We start from the raw sequence: 15,476 nt of genomic DNA, 5'->3' as shown, positions 1-15,476 counted from the left end.
TCTGATGCTTCAGAGCAGTGCAATTAAGTCTCACTAATGGTGGACAGAAGTCAGAGAATCAGGTCCATGAGTACATGAATCACATTGCACTGAACTTTGATTTCAAAGGCCAGAAGCAGACATACACAAACAATTAACCATGTAAATAAAGTATGCAGAGTTTCATGATGTTCAGGACTTCATATGAGCATTAAACCTCCCAGTGAATTTCACCCCCACCCCGCCCAACACCAACAGACACTTCACCCATTTAAATGGGTGCTGGATAGGTAAACAGGCCTGACTTGCTTTGTCATGTCTCATACAGAGAGGGATAGCTATTTTTTAATTCAATATTTAAGTATAGTTTTTTTTTGCAATGGGCTTTTCCCCACTTGTGCATTGAACACTGTCCTTGTTTTTATTTCCTCCCACAATTCTGACTTTGGCTGAAGTCTTCCCTTTGCAAAGACACACTTTCCCGAACTGTTGCTAATTCCTACTGAAATGCAAGTTGTAGTGAATAAGTTTGGGAGGATGTTCCCATTGTGCTGCATGAACTGGATGAAAGAGATCAAATCACCAGTGCACATCTTCATGTCCAACAACACATCAGGAGATATGTTTGCTTCTATTAATATGGAGGGAAGTCCATTCCTAAGTATGTAAGATATACAGAAAGGCAGGCTTGAAGGGCATAGTTGAGATTTTTCAAATGATGAAGAGATTGGGTTCACTCCAATGTGATGGGTTATGTGAGAATTGTAAGGAAAGTATAACGAAAGTGCATGGATAGAAAAATCCTAAGGTTACATAGAAACATACATAGAAAATAGGAGCAGGAGTAGGCCATTCGGCCCTTCGAAACTGCTCCGCCATTCGTTATGATCATGGCTGATCATCTAACTCAGTAACCTGTTCCCGCTTTCGCCCCATATCCTTTGATCCCTTTAAACCCAAGAGCTATATCTAACTCCTTCTGGAAAACATACAACGTTTTGGCTTCAACTGCTTTCTGTGGTAGCGAATTCCACAGGTTCACCACTCTCTGGGTGAAGAAATTTCTCCTCATCTCAGTCCTGAAAGGTTTACCCTGTATCCTTAAGCTATGACCCCTGGTTCTGGACTCCCCCACCATCGGGAACATCCTTCCTGCATCTACCCTGTCAAGTCCTGTTAGAATCTTATAGGTTTCTATGAGATCCCCCCTCACTCTTCTGAACTCCAGCGAATATAATCCTAACCGACTCAATCTCTCCTCATACGTCAGTCCCGCCATCTCAGGAATCAGTCTGGTAAACCTTCACTGCACTCCCTCTATCGCAAGAACATCCTTCCTCGCATAAGGAGACCAGAACTGCACACAAGGCGGAGGTGGTATTGCACTGTTGATCAAGGAGTCAATTACTGCAGTAAGGAGGGATGATATCCTAGAAGTTTCCTCTAATGAGGCCATATGGTAGAACTTAAAAACAAAAAGGGGGCAATCACTTGGTTGGGAGTGTATTACAGGTCTCCAAACAGTCAGGTAGTAGTAGAGGAGCAGATATATAGGCAAATCTCAGAAAGATGCAAAAATAATAGGGTAATAATAGTAGGGGATTTCAACTTCCCCTATATTAGAGGGGATAGTCTTAGTGCAAAAAGCTTAAAGGGGGGGTGCCTTCAGGAGAGCTTTTTGAGCCAGCATGTAGAGAGTCGTACAAGAGGAGGGGCGATACTGGACTTAATCCTAGGGAATGAAGCCGGACAAGTGGCAGAAGTGGCAGTGGGGGAGTATTTCGGGGATAGTGGGCAGAGGGTGATGGTAGAGGGTTGTTTTTGTGAATGGAGGCCTGTGACCAGTGGGGTATCACAGGAATCGGTGCTGGGACTCTTACTGTTTGTAGTGTACATTAATGATTTAGACGTGAATATAGGAGGTATGATCAGTAAGTTCACAGATGACATGAAAATTGGTGGTGTCATAAATAGTGAGGAGGAAAGCCTTAGACTACAGGACGTTATAGATGGGCTGGTAAGATGGGCGGAGCAGTGGCAAATGGAGTTTAATCCTGAGAAGTGTGAGGTGATGCACTTTGGGAGGTCTAACAAGGCAATAGAATATACAATGAATGATAGGACCCTAGAGAGTACAGAAGATCAGAGGGACCTAGGGGTGCTTGTCCATAGATCACTGACGGCAGCAGCACAGGTAGATAAGGTGGTTAGGAAGGCATACAGGATACTTGCCTTTATTGGGAGGCATAGAATATAAGAGCAGGGAGGTTATGATGGAGCTGTATAAAATGCTAGTTAGGCCACAGCTGGAGTACTGTGTACAGTTCTGGTCACCACATTATAGGAAGGATGTGATTGCACTGGAGAGGGTGCAGAGGAGATTCACCAGGATGTTGCCTGGGCTGGAGCATTTCAGTTATGAAGACAGACTGGATAGGCTGGGGTTGTTTTCCTTGGAGCAAAAAAGGCTGAGGGGGGACCTGATTGAGGTATACAAAATTATGAGGAGCATTGATTGGATAGATAGGAAGAAACCTTTTCCCTTAGCGGAGAGGTCAATAACTAGGGGGCATAGATTTAAGATAGGGGGCAGGAGGTTTAGAGGGGATTTGAGGAAAAAAATTTTCACCCAGAGGGTGGTTGGAATCAGGAACACACTGCCTGAAGGGATGGTAGAGGCAGGAACACTCACAACATTCAAGAAGTATTTAGATGAACACTTGAAACGCCATAACATACAAGGCTACGGGCCAAGTGTGGGGAAATGGGATTAGTTAGGACCGGTGCTTGATGGTCGGCACAGGATCGTTGGGCCGAAGGGCCTGTTTCTGTGCTGTAAAACTCTCTGACTCTATGACAATATTCCAGGTGTGGCCTCACCAAGGCCCTGTATAATTGCAGCAAGACATCCCTGCTCCTGTACTCGAATCTTCTCGCTATGAAGGCCAACATACCATTTGAATTTTTTACCACTTGTTGGACCAGCATGCTTACTTTCGGCAACTTGTGTACGAGAACACCCAGGTCTCGTTGCATATTTCCCCTCTCTCAGTTTATAGCCATTCAGATAATAATCTGCCTTCCTGTTTTTGCTACCAAAGTGGATAACCTCACATTTATCCACATTATACTGCATCTGCCATGCATTTGCCCACTCATTCAACTTGTCCAAATCATCCTGAAGCCTCTCTGCATCCTCCTCACAACTCACTCTCCCCCCAGTTTTGTGTCATCTGCAAATTTGGAGATGTTACATTTAGTTCCCTCATCTAAATCATTAACATATATTGTGAATAGCTGGGGTCCTAGCACCGATCCCTGCAGTACCCCACTAGTCACTGCCTGCCATTCGGAAAAAGACCCATTTATCCCTACTCTTTGTTTCCTGTCTGCCAACCAATTTTCTATCCATCGCAATACACTACCACCAATCCCATGCGCTTAAATTTTACATGCCAATCTCTTATGTGGAACTTTGTCGAAAGCCTTCTGAAAGTCCAAATAAACCACATTCACTGGCTCCCCCTCAATTTCCCTTTCGTAAATCCATGCTGACTCTGTCTGATTCTACTACTGTTCTCCAAGTGCTCTGCTATAAAATCTTTGCTAATGGACTCTAGAATTTTCCCCACTACCGACGTCAGGCTGACTGGTCTATAATTCCCTGCTTTCTCTCTACCTCCCTTTTTAAATAGTGGGGTTACATTAGCTACCCTCCAATCTGTAGGAACTGTTCCAGAGTCTATAGAATCTTGGAAGATGACCACCAATGCATCCACTATTTCTAGGGCCACTTCCTTAAGCACTCTGGGATGCATACCATAAGGCCCTGGGGATTTATTGGCCTTCAATCCCATCAATTTCCCCAACACCATTTCTCTACTGATACTGATTTCCTTCAGTTCCTCTCTCTCACTAAACCCTGTGTTCCCCAACATTTCTGGTATGATATTTGTGTCCTCCTTTGTGAAGACAGAACCAAAGTATGCATCTAGTTAGTCAGCCATTTCTTTGTTCCCCATAATAAATTCCTCTGTTTCTGAATGTAAGGGACCTACGTTTGTCTTCACTAATATTTTTCTCTTCAGATACCTATAGAAACTTTTTACAGTCAGTTTTTATGTTCCCTGCAAGCTTACTCTCGTACTCTATTTTCCCCTTCTTAATCAATCCCTTGGTCCTCCTTTGCTAAATTCTAAACTGTTCCCAATCCTCAGGTCTGTTGTTTTTTCTGGCCAACAAAATTTCTACAGAGAAACAGAGCACCAAAATATGCTTTGGGCATGGATTTACTGCAGTCCTTAGAAAGGGAACTTCAATTCCTAAGTGAAGAGGGTATTTTCAATTATAGGAACAGGAGAAGGTCATTAGTCTCTTCAGCCTGTTCTGTCATGCAATGAAATGCCTGATCTGCACCTCAACTCCATATCCTTTAACATGCTTACCCAATAAAAATCTGTCTCAGTTTTGAATTTTTCAATTGACCTAGCCTCAACAGCTTTTTGAGGAAGAGAGTTCCAGCTATAGAAGGTAGGTTAATAGTTAGCTAGAATAATGATGAGTAATGGGTTAGTGCTGTTTACCACAGTCTTGCTTAGGGGTCGGAGAATATTGTCCCAGAGCTTTTCCTAAATCGGCTGCAGGATTTTCTTTTTGCATTTTGCCGCCGGTGGGAGATTTCTTTGGCCTCCTTATCTCGCGAGACAATGGGTAAGCGCCTGGAGGTGGTCAGTGATTTGGGCAGCAGCGCCTGGAGTGGCTATAAAGGCCAATTCTAGAGTGACAGGCTCTTCCACAGGTGCTGCAGAAAAATTTGTTTGTCGGAGCTGTTACACAGTTTGCTCTCCCCTTGCGCTTCTGTCTTTTTTCCTGCCAACTGCTAAGTCTCTTCGACTCGCCACACTTTAGCCCCGCCTTTATGGCTGCCCGCCAGCTCTGGCGAACACTGGCAACTGACTCCCACGACTTGTGATCAATGTCACAGGATCGCATGTCGCGTTTGCAGACGTCTTTAAGGCGGAGACATGGACGGCCAGTGGGTCTGATACCAATGACGAGCTCGCTGTACAAAGTGTCTTTGGGGATCCTACCATCTTCCATGCGGCTCACATGGGCAAGCCATCTCAAGCGCCGCTGACTCAGTAGTGTGTATAAGCTGGGGATGTTGGCCGCCTCGAGGACTTCTGTGTTGGAGATACGGTCCTGCCACCTGATGCCAAGTATTCTCCAGAGGCAGCGAAGATGGAATGAATTGAGACATTGCTCTTGGCTGACATACGTTGTCCAAGCCTCGCTGCCATAGAGCAAGGTACTGAGGACACAGGCTTGATACACTCGGACTTTTGTGTTCCGTGTCAGTGCGCCATTTTCCCACACTCTCTTGGCCAGTCTGGACATAGCAGTGGAAGCCTTTCCCGTGCGCTTGTTGATTTCTGCATCTAGAGACAGGTTACTGGTGATAGTTGAGTCTAGGTAGGTGAACTCTTGAACCACTACCAGAGCGTGGTCGCCAATATTGATGGATGGAGCATTTCTGACGTCCTGTCCCATGATGTTTGTTTTCTTGAGGCTGATGGTTAGGCCAAATTCATTGCAGGCAGCCGCAAACCTGTCGATGAGACTCTGCAGACACTCTTCAGTGTGAGATGTTAAAGCAGCATCGTCAGCAAAGAGGAGTTCCCTGATGAGGACTTTCCGTACTTTGGACTTCGCTCTTAGACGGGCAAGGTTGAACAACCTGCCCCCTGATCTTGTGTGGAGGAAAATTCCTTCTTCTGAGGACTTGAACGCATGTGAAAGCAGCAGGGAGAAGAAAATCCCAAAAAGTGTGGGTGCGAGAACACAGCCCTGTTTCACGTCACTCAGGATAGGAAAGGGGTCTGACGAGGTGCCACCATGTTGAATTGTGCCTTTCATATTGTCATGGAATGAGGTGATGATACTTAGTAGCTTTGGTATACATCCGATCTTTTCTAGTAGTCTGAAGAGACCACGTCCGCTGACGAGGTCAAAGGCTTTGGTGAGATCAATGAAAGCAATATAGAGGGGCATCTGTTGTTCGCGGCATTTCTCCTGTATCTGACAAAGGGAGAACAGCATGTCAATGGTCGATCTCTCTGCACGAAAGCCACACTGTGCCTCAGGGGAGACGTGCTCGACCAGCTTCTGGAGCCTGTTTAAAGCGACTCGAGCAAAGACTTTGCATGGTTAAAAAGTGGGTAAAGGATGTACATGTTTTCGCTATCTGGATTGGGGTCAAATAGCCAAGAGTGCAAGAGAGATAAATCCAGGAAATTCTCATCTACTGACTGACAGGCACACGCATGCAAGTGAACCCAGTGGAAGCATGGTGGCAGAACATGCGATGGGCAAAAAGGATCAAGGAAACACTGGGGAAGTGATTTAAAGGTGTACAAGTGGCACAAAGGGCTTAAACCTGAGTTTGCTCACTATAAAACATTCCTACACCATTCCAACACTGATAATGTGCTGAAAGTGTGAAAGAATATCACACTCCAGCTGCCCCAAGTCCAGGAGTACATGCATTTCTTAAGAGGTAGTACTTTTCAGAAGAAGTGAGGTTGATATTTAACAGGGTATGAGAGAAAGATACTAAGCTTTATCATAGATCTGTCTGAAATATGTGTATTGTACTCTTTGTACTCTCTAGAAAATGTTATCGCAATATTACGGGGCAATCTCTTGTTCATGGCTACAAATTATAGTCCTATCTCCTGCTTGCATTCCATGTGAGCATGGCTTTCCTCAATAACTAACACCCCTCAGTCGCCCATCTCCTGAACTATCTGTCCAAAGCTGATTATGATTATCAGATCGACCTTACATTTCTCTGTTCAACATCAGTATTTCCGTGTTCAAACCTGTTGCAATAACTGGTTGTTTAACAACACTGCAAAGCATTCCATCACCAACCACAAGACAAATTCCCCCTTTCAAAATTAACACTAATTGTATATACTCAAGATATGCACATGCTGTAGCCCTGCCCTTAAAATAGAGACCCTTCACCGTCTTCAGGAGACATTTGGGAAATCCGATGCATTCTTTCCACACCAACTAGTGTGAACATAGTTTGTAAAATACTTCACAAAGACTGCTTATTTCTGTTACCCCCACTGAAACTCAAAGCAATTGCTGAACAATAAAACTGCAAATGCTGGAAGCGTATGACACAAAACAGCAGTGACTCTGAGGGCAGAATTAACATGCCCAGGCTTGCTATGTTTACATAAATCCTGTGTGATAAAAACCATAAGACTGAGGCCTTGTTGTCTAAAGATGGAGATAATTTACCCCCCCCCCGGCAGTAACTATAAAGTTGGCTTTTGCCAAGCAGACATTGACCCTCTAGATAGTGAGTCAGTTGTTTGAAAAGCCAAACGTGGGTTGAAAATGGTATTAGTCGAACAAGGGAACAAAAGTGGCCGCTAAGCAAAGTGTCACAGGCCGAATCTAATTAATTTCAGCTATGGTGGAAATTCTAAGTAGTTTGCAATATACTGCACAGGGGTTATAAATCACACCCTGAATGGGTCTGAATCTGCACCCATGCAAAAAGCCAGTGGGCAATTCAATTAAAAATAACTCATGCCAGTTAGCCAGACAACACTGTTCTGGTGTACAAGGTGATTTTTGCATGAAGAGCGATGCTCAATAGTTTGCACTGCAATGTGTGTATCAAACACACACATTACACTACATTATATATAGTATATTATTCTAATTGCACATATTAGGTGTGGATAAAATTCCAGGTGCCCTGTAGTTGAATCCATTAAATATCCACAGAACACATAACAAGATAGTGCGACATGTGAATGAACATTCCAGAAACTTAGAATTACAATGAGGGCCTTGGAGGATTAATTCTGCATGTAAATTGGGACTGAAGGACCAATAACAGAGGGGGAAGAAACACTGGAGACTGAAGTGTGAAAAATAAATATCTTTTGCTTCAACAACTGGAAAAATATGACAGGAAATAAAATACAGAATTTTCCACTTCGTTCCTAGAACATACTGTGAGCACTGATTGAAAATTTCTGATTATGGGTTGGCGGTGTGGTATTTACTGATGTGTGATTCTGGCAAGTCTACCCTGAGGCACAGTGTGGCTTTCGTGCAGAGAGATCGACCGTTGACATGCTGTTCTCCCTTCATCAGATACAGGAGAAATGCCGTGAACAACAGATGCCCCTCTACATTGCTTTCATTGATCTCACCAAAGCCTTTGACCTCGTCAGCAGACGTGGTCTCTTCAGACTACTAGAAAAGATTGGATGCCCACCAAAGCTACTAAGTATCATCAGCTCATTCCATGACAATATGGAAGGCACAATTCAACATGGTGGCTCCTCATCAGACCCCTTTCCCATCCCGAGTGGCGTGAAACAGGACTGTGTTCTCGCACCCACACTTTTTGGGATTTTCTTCTCCCTGCTGCTTTCACATGCGTTCAAGTCCTCTGAAGAAGGAATTTTCCTCCACACAAGATCAGGGGGCAGGTTGTTCAACCTTGCCCGTCTAACAGCGAAGTCCAAAGTACGGAAAGTCCTCATCAGGGAACTCCTCTTTACTGACGATGCTGCTTTAACATCTCACACTGAAGAGTGTCTGCAGAGTCTCATCGACAGGTTTGCGGCTGCCTGCAATGAATTAAGCCTAACCATCAGCCTCAAGAAAACGAACATCATGGGGCAGGACGGCAGAAATGCTCCATCCATCAATATTGGCGACTACGCTCTGGAAGTGATTGAAGAGTTCACCTACCTAGGCTATCACCAGTAACCTGTCTTTAGATGCAGAAATCAACAAGCGCATGGGAAAGGCTTCCACTGCTATGTCCAGACTGGCCAAGAGAGTGTGGGAAAATTGCGCACTGACACGGAACACAACAGTACGAGTGTATCAAGCCTGTGTCCTCAGTACCTTGCTCTATGGCAGCGAGGCCTGGACAACGTATGTCAGCCAAGAGCGATGTCTCAATTCATTCCACCTTCGCTGCCTCTTGAGAATACTTGGCATCAGGTGGCAGGACCATATCTCCAACACAGAAGTCCTCGAGGCGGCCAACATCCCCAGCTTATACACACTACTGAGTCAGCGGCGCTTGAGATGGCTTGCCCGTGTGAGCCGCATGGAAGATGGCAGGATCCCCAAAGACACTTTGTACAGTGAGCTCGTCACTGGTATCAGACCCACCGGCCATCCATGTCTCCGCTTTAAAGACGTCTGCAAACGCGACATGCGATCCTGTGACATTGATCACAAGTCGTGGGAGTCAGTTGCCAGCGTTCGCCAGAGCTGGCGGGCAGCCATAAAGGCGGGGCTAAAGTATGGCGAGTCGAAGAGACTTAGCAGTTGGTAGGAAAAAAGACAGAGGCGCAAGGGGAGAGCCAACTGTGTAACAGCCCCGACAAACAAATTTTTCTGCAGCACCTGTGGAAGAGCCTGTCACTCTAGAATTGGCCTTTATAGCCACTCCAGGCGCTGCTCCACACACCTCCAGGCGCTTACCCATTGTCTCTCGAGATAAGGAGGCCAAAGGTAAGATTCTGGCGGGCAGCAAAAGCACCACAGCAGGAAACCCTGACCGAAGTATCGATATTAACTTAAAAAGTAATATAACTGCACCTTAAAATAAATATATTTTCATTACAATCTAAGGTAATAACAAAGTGACTGGATATGCACAAAAAAATGAAGCTACCTCTGAGCAATGTCTGAAATCCCATAATAATTCTGTGCAAAACTCATGATTCTTTATCAGTAAAACTTGGTGCCTACATATTGGGGTCCTGGGCACAGGAGAACTGGACCCTACCCTGTGACTGCTCAGAAAGAACTTTACATGGTTCAGTGAATGGCAGCATCCGGGAATGACATGAAGGAGGACTACTTATTTTGTTTTCGACTGCTAAGTAGCTCAACTAAAGGCGCCCATTGCTAATGCATATTATTACCTAGTCAGTCCCTGTCAGTGTGAATGTTGATGGATAGCACTGGTAACCTGCTTAAACAGCTGCACACAACCCTTTTCCCTCTTTACAAGGCTCTGCTTTTGGTGGTGACATGTGGGGGAGAAGTTGACAAAGTGCCAGCATCAGCCTTGTGTCCATGTTTCCTGTTGACTGCTTCAGAATTCTTTCTGCATGTGTTTCAGAGAAAGCTCAGTGGAGGATCCACTGTGGCTTGCTAACAAGTGTTCCATAGTTGTGGGTGATTCTATCTTGCAAGAGGATTCCTTGTCCAAATGCGTCTTGCTGCTGTCCCCTGGGTTGGTCATGGCCTGGTTAATGAATATGGCAGAGCTACATGGCCAATATCTCCTGAGCAGAGCTAAGAACTTGATGAAATTTGTGACACGAGAGTTGCATGTACTGGAAATGCTGACTGTCTGCTGCAGACACCAGACAGGCAGCAATATATCCAGGCCACATGCTCAGCAGAAAATTTACACCCAAAATTTTGCTCATTGTGTGTCCATTTTGCCAATGTCCATTTACACCCAAATTTCCTGCATTATGCATTTAAAATTGTGCTATTTTACTCCTTTAAATAATTCTATTCAGTTTCGTCTGCAGCTATGAAAATGTTTGAAGTAAACCTGTTTCATAACATATATTAAATACACACCTCTATGAAAAAAGAATGGGTTGTACGGAACGCTGTGGGCGTGCCTTCTGACAAAATTTTGGAAAGCAGATTTGGAGAGTTTAATGGAAATTTCTAAAAAAAAAATTACAGCACGTATTTTGTGTGGCATGTAATAACATCAGAAAATTTATTTCACAAGAATTCTTGTTAAAACGCAAAATTGTTTTTTAAATACAGGAGGGTAAATTCAGCGCGTCTGCCTGTTGGGAGCACGAGTCATAGAATTGGCCCTACAAGGTTAAGGGATTTAACTGCAATCTGCACTCCATCAAGTGAGACTCATCCTCTGAGAGCTGAACTCCCTCTACTGTGCTGTCAGCCACGGCTCAGTGGGTAACACTCTTGCCTCTGAGTCAGAAACTTGTGGGTTCACACCCTGCTCCAGAGAAATGAGCACATAATCAAGGCTGACACCTCAGTGACTACTGAGGGAGTGTGACACTATTGGAGATGTTGTCTTTTGGATGAGATATTAAACTGAGGCCCATCCGCCCTCCTAGGCTGACATAAAAGGCCCTGTAGTACTATTTGAAGAAGAGCACGGCAATTATCCCTGGTGTCCTGGCAATCCCTCAACCAACACCTAAAACAGATGATCCAGTCATTATCACATTGCTGCTGTTTGTGCTACATTACAACAGTCAAAAGTATTTCATTGGCTGTAAAGAACATCCTGAGGTTATGAAAGGGGCTATGGAAATGCAAGTCTTTCTTTTGCTTCTTAAGTCTTATAATGGAATAAAACAAATCAATAATTATGTAAAAAAGCATAGCCACCTCATTGCTTTCATCCCACAGGTGCCAGGGAGCTGTAGACAAAGGATTTCTTCTCTTCAGGCCCATTTGTTCCAGTCTATGATTTACATTTTCAATTTCCCCTTCTAAGCACCAGATCCTGTCAATAATTAATTACAACTGCGTTACTCAATAACATTACACAACCTCAACCTGTTTCTCAGTTTCTGTCACAGAATTGAAGAGATGAGTCACTAAGGGGGCCATTTTCCAACCTCACACTCCCTTTGAGGAGCCATGCGTGCTGGGGGGCTCTCTGGAAATTTAGGCACTCGATTTTCTGACCAGGAATGGTTGGTAGATGATGTGCTGCCTATGCCTGTATTTTATGATATGCATTTTTAGCTGGAAAGACTCTCTTGTTCTATGCACTTCTGTTGGGGGGAGGTGTGGTGGTGGGGGGGGGGGGCAGGTGCGGTACACTTGTTGATAAATATTAGATCTTGGCACATTTAAAAAAAAAATGAGTAAACAAGCAGAAACCAAAGTCTTGTAAAGTTGGACTGACACAAGTGAGTAAGCACAGCAGTCCTTCCACTGTTACTTGCTAACTTCTAAAACAGAATGAAATGGCCATGGTATTGCTTCAACCACCATTACTGAACCGGTCTAAATACCATTCCACTAATCCCCATGTGGTGAAGATGAAAATTTATCCCTTCCCGCACACCCCCCAATCTCTCTTGTCGACATAGCTGCAGGGAAATGCTTCCTGAAAAATAGTTCAGTGCACACTCCCAGTTTGCTGGTACCGATTTTCCCTTCCGTAACCAGCACTGAAATCACATGGAAATTACAACATGGAAACAGGTCGTTCGGCCCAACCAGTCTGTGTTGGTGTTTAACCTTCACATGAGTAGTATCTTAATGCCAAGTGCCCACCCTTGTTTCCCTTTATTCCTCCCTTTCCTCCTAGCTTATTCCAGCCCTGATTTTAACTCAGGACAGCAGTCGTGCAGGCGGGGGACAAGACGGTTATGGGTTGGCCTGACAATTTTCATCCCTATCAAAATCAACCAGGACAGTCAGGCCTGTGAAGGAAATTATGGAGGAAGCTACAGCGGTTCAGGGCTTTCACCTGAATATATAGGATTAGTTCAAATGACTTTTTTTTTTACATCAGCCACCTTGATACCATTTTCAGCCACAAGAAAACCTCCCAAAAATGAGCTCCAGTGTTAACCTTTGATTGCAGTGCAGTGATGCACAATTTGAAGTCAGCTTACCTGTCCTGGAATTCTCTCTCTTTTTGAGCATCATCCAGTTTGACTCCCTGCAGGGTCACCTCCTCCTTGTGAAGCAGATTCATCTTAGTTTGTAACAGCTGGTGATAAATGAGAAGAATATTTAATAGCATGTGCAGAATCCCGCACCCATGCCATCTCATGAAATTTATTATGAGGGTTTTTCTTTGTTATTTGATCTTTTCACCCTGCCACAAATAGATTGTGAAGATAATACAAACTAACGTTAACAGCTATGCAGTAACATATCACTGCATCTAAACAACCCTCAAAAATAGTTCTGTACTTCAGATTGCTAGTAAGGGATAACATGTTAATTCATCCTACACAATGTATTTTGGGCCTTCTCAGTATTCATCTAGATTTATTATTGATTCTTCGAAAGTAATGGCCACTAAAGATGCCACATAAAGTGTATCTGATTAAATAAAGAGATGCGGACAGCTGAGAGGTGAAGCTATGAGCAATCTCAGGGACTATCTTAGAAATAATTATGCACTAGCAATAGACACTTAACTTAATCGCGTTATGCTCCTTGGCCCCCTATTTTATAGAAAGGGTGAACCTTTTTAAAATAAATGGGCAAACTCCTGTGATAAAATAGCAGATACAGAAATGTCATAAGGTCCTTTAATATTGCTGGCAGTCATTTCTAGGCTGCTGTTCTTTAAATTCAATCTGAGAAATCTAAGTTTCACAAATTTTCTTCATTCCTGGGAAATTGTGAACATAGCACACTCGAGTTTCTTAAAAGCACTCCCAGTTGGCAAGTCTCCATGTTAGGAAATTATCCCCATTTTCTCGAGCTCTATTTCTCAGTCTGCAACCTCTACTGCTTGCTACCCACTCACTCCATTCTACAAATGGAATCCACTCTGACAGTTGTTAGGTGGCACTCCCAAGATCACTTTCCCTCAACCTCCCTTTTCTGAGACAATCACCTATATGAGGAGTACATCTTTTGCTGTAGCCGTAGATACAACTCCATCTAATGTAAATCAGATTTTAGAACAATCTGTCCGATGTAACAAAATAACATAGAGTCATAGAGTGAGACAGCACCGAAACAGGCCCTTCGGCCCAACGAGTCCGCGCCGACCATCAACCACCCATTTATACTAATCCTACATTAATCCTGTTTTTTCCCTCTCACATCCCCAGCTTCCCGAACATGTCGATCTGAAGTCTTGATCTCAGGCCTTACTGTGAACAATTACCTTCTGACGTCACCACTCAATGGCCTAACTCTTATTTTAAGTTTTTCCCCTTTGTTCTGCGTAGTTTCTCTGTACCTACCTAGTGGAACATTTTAAACACCTCAACTGGATCATCCCTCAACTTTCTAAACTCACCTCAACCTTTTAAACACAAGGCAATACAAACCCAGGTTTGTGCAGCCTGTCCTCATAACTTAACCCTTTAAGTCCTGGTATTATTCTGATGACTCTGTGCTGTACCCCCTCCAAGACCAACATAACCTTCCTGAAGCATGGTTCCCAAAACTACATACTGTACTCCAGATGGATTCTGACCAAGGCTCTGTACAACTGAAGTAACACTTCCAGCCCCGTTAAGATAAAGGCCATTATTCCTTTTTGATTACATCTTGTGCGTTTTTAAAGTCTTTTAGTGATTTGTGTACATGGACATCCAAATCCCATTGTTCCTCCACATTTCCTAGTACCTCACCATTAAGTTGATGTGGCAATGTAACAGCTGCCTTTATTTCATACTATCTCTTGAACATTCCTTTTAGGTACAACAATCAATAGAACTGGAGATCCTGGAATGTAATTGCTGCAGTTTGCTTGCTTCCATCTATACTCACACCCTCTAGTGTTTAATTATCAATCTACAAAGACAACATGTCACCCGTGTCACCTCCTTTGGGAAAGGCCCACCGAATTAAGTGCCAATTAGACATTTAAGTGAACAGCAGCAGGCCTTCCCCGGGATTAAGGGCCCCAGTGATGGAAGTCCTGTCCTCTGAGAGCTGCCAGCCAATTAGAGGCTGGCAGCTCTCTAACTGAGCAGCGCCACTTGGGAGATGATGGCTGCAGCCAGTACTGGACTCACCAAAGGCGCTGGAACCAGGCCACATGTAAGTCAGGGTGGGAAGGGTTTCGTGGGTTGGGGGTCATGGGAGTGGGGAGTGTAGGTGGGGTCGGCAGCACGGGTGGGGGGTGGCTATCAGCAGGGCCCCCCCTTCTCAATGCCAGGTCCCTCGATCAGGCACTAAGTCATCAATTTGTTCTCTTGTAATTCGTAGGTCAAAATGAACTATAAGTTTTGCCTAACATTTGGCAGTTCTGATGAAAGGTCACACAGAAATGTTAGCTCTAGTTTTTCTCTCCACAGATGCTGAGTATTCCAGCATTTTCTGCTTTTGTCTCAGGTTGCCAATATCCGCAGTATTTTGCTTTTGCTTTGTGCTATATAAGTTTGAGTGAATGTTTTTCGAACAAAAAAGTCTTACACCTTGTAAACCCGCGGCCTTCACCACCTCCAGGACAAGGGCTGCAGCAGGTGCATGGGAACACCACCAGCTGCAAGTTCCCCTCCAAGTCACACACCATCCTGACTTGGAAGTATATTGCTGTTCCTTCACTGTCGCTGGCTCAAAATTCTGGAACTCCCTTCCTAACAGCACTGTGGATGTACCTACACCAACAGGTTCCCAACTTGCTATAGATCCCACTGTTTCAGATGGGACTATCAGTTCAAAATTCTACCCTACATAATAGGAGGAGTTCCTGGAGTGCAATTGCTGCAGTCTGCTTG

At 44.2% G+C, this 15,476-nt stretch overlaps 1 protein-coding gene across 1 annotated transcript in view; it reads right to left on the bottom strand.

The window, feature by feature from the left end:
- The window catches only part of LOC137372596 (uncharacterized), a 77,667-nt gene that overhangs the window by 43,727 nt on the left and 18,464 nt on the right, over positions 1-15,476 (bottom strand). The window contains exons 4-5 of the mRNA XM_068036570.1: positions 12,678-12,775; positions 11,434-11,551 (exon numbers count right to left, since the gene is read on the bottom strand). Of these exons, the coding sequence (XP_067892671.1) occupies positions 11,434-11,551; positions 12,678-12,775 (216 nt within the window). The remainder of the gene's footprint in view (positions 1-11,433; positions 11,552-12,677; positions 12,776-15,476) is intronic.

The sequence above is a fragment of the Heterodontus francisci genome, chromosome 1 (genome assembly GCF_036365525.1).
Source record: "Heterodontus francisci isolate sHetFra1 chromosome 1, sHetFra1.hap1, whole genome shotgun sequence".
Taxonomy (NCBI): Eukaryota; Metazoa; Chordata; class Chondrichthyes; order Heterodontiformes; family Heterodontidae; genus Heterodontus; species Heterodontus francisci.
The sequence above is the reverse complement of the archived record's forward strand: the minus strand, read 5'-3'. Positions and strand labels throughout refer to the sequence as shown.